The 12,130-nt window shown below is 44.0% G+C and overlaps 1 protein-coding gene across 3 annotated transcripts in view; it reads left to right on the top strand.

Annotated features, from left to right (window-relative positions):
- LOC140485584 (SWI/SNF-related matrix-associated actin-dependent regulator of chromatin subfamily A containing DEAD/H box 1-like) overlaps nt 1-11,880 on the top strand; it is a 125,630-nt gene extending 113,750 nt beyond the window's left edge. For all 3 annotated transcript variants that reach the window (XM_072583854.1, XM_072583855.1, XM_072583856.1), the window contains 2 exons: nt 6,450-6,559; nt 11,024-11,880. In XM_072583854.1, the coding sequence (XP_072439955.1) occupies nt 6,450-6,559; nt 11,024-11,085 (172 nt within the window). In that variant the 3' untranslated portion in view covers nt 11,086-11,880. The remainder of the gene's footprint in view (nt 1-6,449; nt 6,560-11,023) is intronic.
- Nucleotides 11,881-12,130: the final 250 nt, after the last annotated feature.

Genomic DNA, 12,130 nt, shown 5'->3' with positions numbered 1-12,130 from the left:
TTGTGCCGACGTGTACCACCACCTCGGGCTCTTCACCCTCGTCCTTGAGGATGTCCTGCACTCTGTCCGCGATGTCTTTCACTCTAGCACCAGGAAGGCAACACACCATCCTTAAATCCCGTCTGCTGCCACAAAAACCCCGGTCAGTTCCTCTCACGATGGAGTCCCCTATTACCACGGCTCTGTGCGATGTCCGACTCTTCCGCTCTGCTTCTGCGGCAACTTTTGATTGACAAACATGGCCGCCTTGCGAACTGGCAGTGTCATCAGACTCTACTGTTTCCAATATAGTTAATAAGTGCCCAAGCCTTTCCTCTCCCTCACTCCCCACAATATCTAAGAAAGGCAAGATTGAACAGTATGAAGTGAGCTGTTCCAGAATGTTTTTGGTTGGGAGCCTTGAAATGTAATTGCTACTTTTGCATTTAGGAAGAGTCTTTCCAGCCTCATTACAGCCATTAGTATGATTGGTTTGTAGTGTTGAATGATGTGGTCAAGAGTACTTGTGGCCAGGATTTTTAGTTGACACGATAGTTCATTTCATGAGATCCACATAGAGCATTTTGTGATAATAGATACGATGGGGTGTCTTTGTAATTCTGTTGCTCTTTGAAGGGCCTCACATCACACAAATGGAGCCAACTATCGAGGATAAAAACATGAACACTGCCAACCATTTTCATTTCCACCAATTTGTTTGAGGATGAAAGGAAACACAGGTTGCGCTTCACAGCACAAGATGCAGACTCAGCCTTTCAGTGTATGTAATTCCCGCAATCTTCATGTTCCTTTCTTCCTTGTCCTCCCTGTCAACCCCATTTGCCTTGATGATCCCCACAATTTTATACAGATTGTCTTATTTAACTGCTCATCTCATCTTCTCAAACCACCTTGTGAGAGGCGCTTGCAAATGTTGTTGTTTCTGCAAAAATCACAAGGCTGAATCATGAGGGGGGGGGTGTATGTTAAGCTAGTTATGCTTGCACAAACAGCTACTAGTAGCTGCATCTTGCTTCTGCAGACATCGCAAAGCAGAATCATGAGGGTGTATACCAAGAAATAGCTAACCAAAAAGGGAGGTGGTTGACTGGTAGAAACAGATTTATTGACATGACAGTTGCAAAGGTCATGTACTCAGTGTTGCATCAGCATGAGTAATGAGACTCCGATATCAAGTGGGGGGGGTTGCACACTAACAACAGGCCACAGAAGATGTGGTAAACCGATTAGATTAGCAATCGCACAGAGCAATACAACTATCACGTAAGAGGTAAAAGGAGAGTACCGAGAGACTCAGCTGAACTGTATAAATTGTAATGTAACCTTTTGATCGGAGTGCCTACTTGTTAGACACTCGTCTTGCAAGAATGTTTCATTAAAATTCGCTGCTTCAGAGTTTGACTATAACTGAAATTTATTGATTTGTGAGTTTTGTTTCTCACAAACTTCCACCTACTGCTTCCTGGTGTTTGTCCCGGTCCCGCATGGTGTTGGGGCACTGGCATCAATCAACCAAACCGCCCCATGGCTGAACACTTCAACTCCCCCCTTCCACTCCACTAACAGGTCTTGGGCCACCTCCATTGCCAAACCCTAACCACCTGACTTCTGGGGGAAAAACTTCTCATATTCCGCCTAGGGATCCTGCAACCACATGGTGTTAATGTGGATTTCAGTAGTTTCCTCATTTCCCCTCCCCCACCTAATCACAGTCCTAAGCCTCCAACTCAGCATTGCCCTCTTGACCTGTCTGTTGTCTTTCCTGTCTATCAGCTCCATCCTCCTTTCTGACCTATCACCTTCTCTCCTACCTTAATCTGCGTATTGAATTCTAAGCTGCTTCCCCATTCCTCTCCAGCCCAGCCCCACCCCACCTCCCTTTATTCTCTCAGCCTCCTGGCTCACAAGCTTCATTTCTGATGGAGGGCTTATCCCCAAAACACCGATTCTCTTGCACCTCTACTGTCTGACTGGGGTACCACAGTGGCTCAGTGGTTAGCACCGCTGCATCACAGCCCCAGGGACTTGGGGTCGATTCCATCTTCTGGTGACTGTCTATGTCTGCATGAGTTTCTTCCAGCTGCTCCAGTTTCCTTCCACTATCCAAAAATGTGCAAGTTAGGTGAATTGGCCATTCTAAATTGCCCATAGTGTTCAGGAATGTGTAGGTTAGGTGCATTAGTCAGGGGTAAATATCGGATAATAGGGTAGGGGAATGGCCCGAAGAGGTTACTCTTCGGAGGGTCAGTGTGGACTTGTTGGGCCGAAAGGCCTGCTTTCACACTGAAGGAATTCTGTGGGTTCTATGGAGATGCCCTTGACTGACTTGCTGGTATTCCCAAATTGAACACCGACCCCTTTAAATGACTGAGAGCCACTTCAGTCGACTTTGAGACAGGAACATTTGATTGATACCTGTTCACTGTATTTACTCCGTACGCTGCTGGCACATGATGTTGGTGTGATATTTATGTACTGCACAGTGCTGTTTAGCAGCATATCGACCCCCCCCCCCAAATTGGTCACTGCTGACAACAATGACAAGCTGTTTGGCATTATTTCTGTACCAGAAGGCTAAGCAAGACAGGAATGTGAAGTGGAAAACTATATTCTGATAAGGATGTGACGAGGCTGGTAAGTGTCTGATGCCAACCTACTGAGTGTAATTAAATTTGAGGACTGGCCACAATGGAGGCCAGAGGGACACGCAATGGGCTGGAGCTCCTAGGTAGCCACTCTGACTTGAATATCATAAATTGTCACTTCCCAGTTTCTCTGTGTGAAGATTATGGATTAATGACATGAAAGTACAAGCAAATAGACCTCTTACTGTTCATTGGCAAAATTCTCAGCTCCCCATTCAAAATCTGGTTGCAGAGTTGGATTTCTCTTCTCAATATAGAGAATCTCAAAGTTTGTGAGAAGCTTTATTATACTATTATAGAACAAGCCAAATAGAGAACAGCCAGGGAATCTCCGAGAGACATGGCACTCATCCACAGATTCAATCAATAAGCACATCGATCTGGACCCAATATACCGACCACTACGACGGATAGCTGGAACTGACAACCGGAAGCGGCAAATTCAAACCACTACAAATGCCGGAGGAAAGATCACAGAAGTGCTTCACAGGAGGCTCCCAAGCACTGAGGATGTCACCTAGACAGGGGATGAAACATCTGCAACACAAATTCCCAGCTCAGCAAACAGAACCACAACATAGAGAATCTCATTTGTCTAATCTCACTTGCCCATAGCTTTCAGGGGCCTGGAGAATTTAGTCTGTAAATTCCAGTAAAATTAGAATAGAATCTGTAGACAACTCTGTCGATGTTTGAATGCTTGTGTTCTAAAATTCCACTACTGTGGCCTTAATAATTCCATCATGGGGCAGCAAAGCATGATGATTATTTTTCAGCTTAGGTTTTTTTAATAGTAATTTATTTATTGATGAATATTGTACATCAACAGAATTAGCTTGCAAAAATATGCCTCCACCTACTGTAACTACCCTTCCATCTCAGACCTGGATTAATGTAACCCAGGATCAAGATGATTCAGGCAGTGCATCTTGATTAAAATTTGAGGCTGATTTTATTAGATTTAAAGAGTTATGTTTTGAGGTAATTCACTTTCTAATTTATGGTCCCCAGGATTTTATTGTCATTTCATCTACTTTTTTACCACCGCCTTGGCTCTTACTGTGGTAGACTGAAGAGTACATACTAGATGCAGATAGTTTTCTTATAACGGCATAGTTCGGTTCCTGTGCAATCTCGCTTTATAAGAAAACCATGCAATACCAGCACCATTTTAAGCTAATGGTGCCAGAATTGTGTTCTAGCCAGTATAGTACAAAAGTCAGTCTAAATTCAACAATCGTGTTATAGCCAATTCATGTTGCAGAAACACATGTTAGAGGAGAACTATCTGTAGTGAATTTTAGATTACTAGTGTCTAAATTCTGACTCCATGCAACAATGGTATCAAGGCATATTTGACATCGAAAAGTGACATTTTTGTAATTTCAACTGCTAATATTTTACCACAGTATTGTTACTGCCTCATGCAATCAAAAGTAAGAATCAAGCATCTTGGTCATCAAATTCAAATAAACCTGGTGGACTTACAACCTAGTCATAGAGATGTACAGGACGGAAACAGACCCTTCGGTCCATCTCATCCATGCTGACCAGATATTCCAACCTAATCTACGTCCGTTTGCCAGCGCTTGGCCCATATCCCTTTAAACCCTTCCTATTCATATACCCATCCAAATGCCTTTTAAATGTTGCAATTGTACCAGCCTCCACCACTTTCATTGGCAGCTCATTACATATGCTCACCACCCTCTGCTTGAAGAAGTTGCCCCCCTTAGGTCCCTTTTACATCTTTCCCCTCTCACCCTGAACCGATGTCCTCTCGTTCTGGACTCCCCACCCCAGGAAAAAGAATTTGACTACTTATCCTATCATGCCCCTCATGACTTTATAAACCTCTATAAGATCACCCCTAAGCCTCCAGGGAAAACAGCCCCAGCCTATTTAACTTCTCCCTATAGCTCAAATGCTCCAACCCTGGCAACATCCTTGTAATTCTTTTCTGAACCCTTTCAAGTTTCACAACATCCTTCCAATAGGAAGGAGACCAGAAATGCGCACAATATTCCAAAACTGCCTAACCAATGTCCTGTTTAGCCGCAACATGATCTCCCAACTCCTATACTCAGTGCTCTGATCAATAAAGGAATGCATACCAAACGCTGCCTTCACTATCCTATCTACCTGTGACTCCACTTTCAAGGAGCTATGAACCTGCACTCCAGGGTCCCTTTGTTCAGCAACACTCCATAGCACCTTACCATTAAGTGTGTAACTACTTCTAAGATTTGCTTTCCCAAAATGCAGCACCTCCCATTTATCTGAGTTAAACTCTATCTGTCACTCCTCAGCCCATTGGCCCAGCTGATCAAGATCCAGTTGTAATCTAAGGTAACTTTCTTCGCTGTCCACTACACCTCCAATTTTTGTGTCATCTGCAAACTTACTAACTATAGCTCCAATGTTCATATCCAAATCATTTATATAAATGATGAAAAGTAGGCGACCCAGCATCGGTCCTTGTGGCATTCCACTGGCCACTGGCCTCCAGTCTGGAAAAACAACCCTCCACCATCACCATCCCCTGTCTTCTACCTTCAAACCAGTTCTGTATCCAAATGGCTAGTTCTCCCTGTATTCCCTGAGATCTAACCTTGGTAACCAGTCTTCCATAGGGAACCTTGTTGAGCCCTTTACTTAAGTCCATGGAGATAGTGTCCACTGCTCTGCCCTCATCAATCATCTTTGTTACTTTTTCAAAAAACTCAATCACCTAGTGTTGTGTGATTTTTGACCTTGTCCAAACCCAGTCCAAAACCAGCACCTCCAAATCAGATAAAAAGATAATTTTCAAATAAGCCACAACATGTTTACTGCTGCTTTGGATTCTTGTCAGTTGTGCTTTCCAAAAGTGCATTTCCAAACAATTAATGTAGGTTACATAGTACTGCAAAGTGTTTGTTTGAGTTCATAATTATTGTGGTGGACTAAGTTTTCACAGACAAATTTGTAGTTATACTTACTGTTTTCAATTTTTTGTAATGATGAATTTGCAATGGATTAGATTAGATTAGATTAGATTAGATTAGATTACTTACAGTGTGGAAACAGGCCCTTCGGCCCAACAAGTCCACACCGCCCCGCCGAAGCGTAACCCACCCATACCCCTACATCTACATTTACCCCTTACCTAACACTATGGGCAATTTAGCATGGCCAATTCACCTGACCTGCACATCTTTGGACTGTGGGAGGAAACCGGAGCACCCGGAGGAAACCCACGCAGACACGGGGAGAATGTGCAAACTCCACACAGTCAGTCGCCTGAGGCGGGAATTGAACCCGGGTCTCAGGCGCTGTGAGGCAGCAGTGCTAACCACTGTGCCACCGTGCCGCCCACTTTCCAGTCATTTGTTAGTGAAGAAATGATTCATGGTTTAACTATGTTTGAAACATTACCATGATGAAAATGTTATACAGCCAGAGTAATGAAACATGTTCAGAATGTTGGGTCAAATTTTAGGTCAGAAGTAGTTCACATCTGAAGTTGGAGGCTAGGTGTTCTAACTGCCATAACAGATTTATTTCAAGCGCTAGGATTTCAGTGTAAACAGTGAAATTTTCCAGATCTTCCATTTTAAAAGTAGCAAAGAGACACATGCAGGCTTGTTAATGAGGGGAAAACAAAATTTTTTTCAACAAACAGACTATCCATGCTAATGGGTAAAGCTGATGCAAAAACTGTTGCATTATTTGTAGAGATTGGATCAGTATTTGTAAAGGAAGAACCTGGGATCAATAAAAAATCAATATTACTATTTTATAACATTTTTATTTCATTTGTAGGGTAGTGCATGTTGTAAAACTGATCAGCAAAGGAACTATTGAAGAATCCATGCTTAAAATTGGTGAACATAAATTGAAACTAGAACAGGATATGACTTCAACAGAAACAGGTGAGTTACGCAATTGAATATCCCACTTTTTTTCCATTCTAAATGCAAACTGTGTCCCAATTTCAATTAGTTTACCATCTAGTAGTATTGGAAATAAAAGTTGGCTACACAAAACAGAAGTGTTTTTCTATATACAAAGCTCTTTATTTAAATTCTGTATTCTCTTGGACCTCGTATTCCATGAGAATGTATGCTCTCTTGAGGAAGCTTAGGAAGTGGAATTGCTTTGCATTGAAAACCTGGCAGGATTGTAGCTACCTCCCAGAAATTAAATGACACAAGGGTGCATTTGAAGATGGATGCCATTTATTGGGCCTGGAGTAAAAAGCAGATTTTAAGATAGTGTAAAAATAGTAAGTTGGGGATTTAAACTTTGTCTATCCCAGTTAGTATTGAGAAAGTGTAAAAGGCTCAGAGGGGTCATAATTTTTAATGTGTCCAGCAGAACCTTGTAAGCCAGGATGTAGAGCCTCTGACAAGAAAGAGGGCCGTTCCATGCCTGCCACTGCATAGGAAGCTCCAGCCAGAGCTCACCTGCTCTGCTTGTTCTTCTTTCTCTTTGTTTTTTCTTCTCCTTCTTCTCTTCCTTTATCCCTCTTTGACTTCTGGCCTCCAGTGAGTGACAATTCCTGGCCTGGCACAATGGCCTCCCAGCGTGATGACCTTCTGCAGCAGCCCCCTTGTATGGCACAGTGACCTGACCTGGCACAGCATATTGTCAGTGTGGTATGGAGCCAGGTCCCAGTGTAGACTGGAAGTTAGATGCCAGCATGGTCAGCTCTGCTGAACATTTATTTCTGTTATACTAGACCATTTTATTTTCTGTATTTTCTACATCTTGTAGCAAACAAAACTGCCTCGGTACTTTTTGTAGCTAAGCTGTTGCTGTAATTGGCTACGTATAAACGTTTCACTATACTCAGAGTATTTGTGACAGTGAAGGCTGTCTGTACTTCTATTCTGATTTTCAGGAACAAAGCTAGATAAGTAGTGGAAATTCAGTGGAGAGCGTTTCAGTGATGATGACCATAATTCTTGCTGGTTAAGGTAATCATGGAAAAGGACAAAGATGAATTGGAAATAAAGGTTCTGAATTTTAAGGTTGATTTTAACATAACACAGGTTCTGACTAAAGTGAACTAGGAGAATCTACTCGTGGGAAAATCTATGTCAGAAATTGGAGTCTTTCAAAATGGGGCGCTGAATGATTGGACCATATGAAGTACAGTTAATAAGAGGCCCTGATATGTCTGTAATCCCAGATTCTTGAAAGCAATAAATCAGGTGGTTGAAAAAACATATGGGATACTTAACTTTGAGGTGAAGCACTGAATATAAAGCAGCAAAGTTATGATGGAGCTGTGTACGACAGTAGTTAGTTTGCGGATGCAGTATGGTGTGCTGTTTTGGGTGTCTCTCAATTGGAAAAATATGATTGCTTTAAAAAGGTTGACAAAGAAATTTGCCAGTATGTTCCCTGGGCAGAAATCTTTCACATATGAAGAGAGACTGACTAGGCTGGAGTTGTTTTTGTTTGAGCTGAAAATGTGTTGCTGGAAAAGCACAGCAGGTCAGGCAGCATCCAAGGAGCAGGAGAATCAACATTTTGGGCATGAGCCCTTCTTCACAAATGAGGAAAGTGTGCTCAGCAGGCTAAGATAAAAGGTAGGGAGGAGGGACTTGGGGAAGGGGCGTTGGAAATGTGATAGGTGGAAGGAGGTTAAGGTGAGGGTGATAGGCCGGGGTGGGGGCGGAGAGGTCAGGAAAAAGATTGCAGGTTAGGAAGATGGTGCTGAGTTCGAGGGTTGGGACTGAGACAAGGTGGGGGGAGGGGAAATGAGGAAACTGGAGAAATCCAAGTTCATCCCTTGTGGTTGGAGGGTTCCTAGGCAGAAGATGAGGTGCTCTTCCTCCAGCCATCGTGTTGCTATGGTCTGGCGATGGAGGAGTCCAAGGACCTGCATGTCCTTGGTGGAGTGGGAGGGGGAGTTGAAGTGTTGAGCCACGGGGTGGTTGGGTTGGTTGGTCCGGGTGTCCCAGAGGTGTTCTCTGAAACATTCTGCAAGTAGGCGGCCTGTCTCCCCAATATAGAGGAGGCCACATCAGGTGCAGCGGATGCAGTAGATGATGTGCGTGGAGGTGCAGGTGAATTTGTGGCGGATATGGAAGGATCCCTTGGGGCCTTGGAGGGAGGTGTGGGCGCAAGTTTTGCATTTCTTGCGGTTGCAAGGGGTAGGTGCTGGGAGTGGAGGTTGGGTTGGTGGGGGGTGTGGACCTGATGAGGGAGTCATGGAGGGAGTGGTCTTTCCGGAACGCTGATAGGGGAGGGGAGGGGAGGGAAATATTTCCCTGGTGGTGGGGTCCGTTTGGAGGTGGTGGAAATGACGACGGATGATACGATGTATATGGAGTTGGTGGGGTGGGAGGTGAGGACCAGTGGGGTTCTGTCCTGGTGGCGATTGGAGGGGCGGGGCTCAAGGGTGGAGGAGCGGGAAGTGGAGGAGATGCGGTGGAGAGCATCGTCGACCACGTCCAGGGGGAAATTGCGGTCTTTGAAGAAAGAGGCCATCTGGGTTGTTCAGTATTGGAACTGGTCCTCCTGGGAGCAGATGCATCGGAGATGATGGAATTGGGAATATGGGATGGTGTTTTTCCAGGGGGCAGGGTGGGAGGAGGTGTAGTCTAGGTAGCTGTGGGAGTCGGTCGGTTTATAGTAAATTTCCGAGATAGAAATGGAGAGGTCTAGGAAGGGGAGGGAAGAGTCTGAGACGGTCCAGGTAAATTTGAGGTCAGGGTGGAAGGTGTTAGTAAAGTGGATGAACGGTTCAACCTCCTCGTGGGAGCACAAGGCAACGCCGATACAGTCATCGATGTAGTGGAGGAAAACGTAGGGGGTGGTGCCAGTGCAGCTGCGGGAGATGGACTGTTCCACATATCCTACGAAGAGGCAGGCATAGCTGGAGCCCATGCGGGTGCCCATGGCGACTTCTTTGGTTTGGAGGAAGTGGGAGGATTGGAAAGAGAAGTTGTTCAGAGTGAGGACCAGCTCAGTCAGTCAAAGGGTTTCAGTGGAAGGGTACTGGTTGGTACGGCGGGAAAGGAAGAAGCAGAGGGCTTTGAGTCCTTCGTGATGGGGGGTGGAGGTACACAGGGACTGGATGTCCATGGTGAAGATAAGGTGTTGGGGACCGGGGAAGCGCAAATCCTGGAGGAGGTGGAGGGCGTGGGTGGTGTCCCAAACGTAGGTGGGGAGTTCTTGGACTAAGGGGGACAGGACCGTGTCGAGGTATGCAGAGATGAGTTCGGGAGGCACAGTGGTAGTTTGGCACACCGATCTTTTCACCGCTGAGGCTAAACACCAGCTCGTGGACACCTCCTCCTACTGCCCCCTTGACCGTGACCCCACCTCCCACCACCAAACCATCATCTCCCAGATCATCCATAGCCTCATCTCCTCAGGGGATCTCCCATCCACCGCCTCCAACCTCATAGTCCCACAACCCCGCACCGCCCATTTCAACCTCCTGCCCAAATTCCACAAACCTGACTGCCCCAGCCGACCCATTGTCTCAGCCTGCTCCTGCCCCACCAAACTCATCTTCCTGATGCAATCTTCTTCCTGACCTCTCCGCCCCCACCCCCACTCCGGCCTATCACTCTCACCTTAACCTACTTCCACCTATCTCATTTCCAACGCCCCTCCCCCAAGTCCCCCCTCCCTATCTTTTATCTTAGCACACTTTCCTCATTCCTGAAGATGGGCTCATACCCGAAACGTCGATTTTCCTGCTCCTTGGATGATGCCTGACCTGCTGCGCTTTTCCAGCAACACATTTTCAGCTCTGATCGCCAGCATCTGCAGTCCTCACTTTCTCCTTGTTTTTGTTTGAGTAGTGAAGACAAAGTGGGGTGGGGGGGGTGGTGGTGGTATGATTGAGGTAAACGAAACTAGTAGAGACAAAGGTAGGTTAGATAAGAAGAAATGCCCTTTTTTAAAGAGGAGCCAGTAAACAGGGACGTGGATTTTAAAATGGGACTTGAGGAAGAATTTATTCACCCAGAACTCCTTGCCTGAAAGGGCGGTGGAAGTTGGAATCATCAGAGCATTTTAAGAAGTATTTGATCTTTTGAAGTACTATATCAAACAGGTTTTTGGGCCAAGTGCTGGAAAAATGAGACTAGAGTGAATAGGTGCTTGATGGTTGTGTGGACATAATGTGCTGAAAATTGTAAAACTCGTGACTCTAAAAAGAATAATGTACTGGCCACGCAACATCCAATCTTCTCTAATTCTATCCTTCATTCCCTGCCTTCCTTTTTTTTAAAAAAGGCTTTATATGATTGTTTTCTGTTTCAGAGAATGCCAGCTGTAAGCTAGCATTTCCAGGGTTTTGCCTTGCCCGTCTTTAAAATTGCTGTAGATGTTGTTAAATTTGCCCTAATCTGAATTTCTTTGTTTTTAAGGAGGCGAGGGGAACATTCCACTTAACATAGCAACTTTATTGAAGGCTTCATTGGGATTATAGCATTCAGCCGCACTTTTCTACATCCTCCATAAGCATCGTTGTGTTAAGTCAACCAAATTCTGCGTGCAACACAACTCTGAGAAAGAATGTGTAATGTAATTGAAACTAGTGAAATTGTCAATTAACAAACATTTTTTATTGTATGTGATGGAATGTGCAGTTTTTAATGAAAAAATAGGAGTGGGGACTAATGTATGAGAATAATGAGAATTTGCCATATTAAAACACTAGAAATAAATTTCCATGTGTATTAATATTGTATTGCTGTAGTTCCACTTATAAGTAGGCTGTACTGAAACAGCATGATAAAACATTGGTACTATAGCATTACAATTCAACATTTTCTGTCCTCCTCCAAGGTCTTTTTTTCATGTTTACAATTATTTTGTCAGACCAGGCTACTTTTTGTGTGCTAATTCTATTTTGGCCTATATTCCTCAATTAATTGGCTATAAAGAGGAATACATTGCTCATCGGAATCCTAAACAAAGAAAATGTTCTGAACCTATCAGATGTAAATTTCATTAATAAATCCTTAAGGAGTGAAGAGAGGTTTCTCAATTTGTGGTCATTTTTAAGATTTCTATGGTCTCCTTAACTTCTAACCTGCGTGTTGTCCCAACAGTTGGATTTTTTTTTTGGTTTCTCAGGTTTCTGTTGCTTTGTGTATTCATGATAGTGATTACTGTACCATCTTTGAAACAATATTTGCTTTGTTTACTTGACCTGTTATATCGTTGCTAGCTGAAAATGAGAAATTAAGTGCAAATAAAGATTCTGCAGTTTTGAAATATAGGTTCTAGTACTAAAGATTTTCATTTCTGTTAGCACTTCTCCTCAGGATCATAAGGTGTGTTCTCTGTTGCTGCTTGTTATTATAGGTTGGAATTCCCTCTAATCCACTGATGGAGAAGTAAACCATCAATTTCTCACCATTTCAAGAAAAACTTGACATAGTAAAGTGATCTTTTCCTCACTTTGCTTGATTTCAGTCTGATTTGGATGATTTCCCAGCAACGGTTGTGTTCCTGTTGTCACCCACAGT

The sequence above is a fragment of the Chiloscyllium punctatum genome, chromosome 14, assembly GCF_047496795.1.
Source record: "Chiloscyllium punctatum isolate Juve2018m chromosome 14, sChiPun1.3, whole genome shotgun sequence".
Taxonomy (NCBI): Eukaryota; Metazoa; Chordata; class Chondrichthyes; order Orectolobiformes; family Hemiscylliidae; genus Chiloscyllium; species Chiloscyllium punctatum.
The sequence above is the reverse complement of the archived record's forward strand: the minus strand, read 5'-3'. Positions and strand labels throughout refer to the sequence as shown.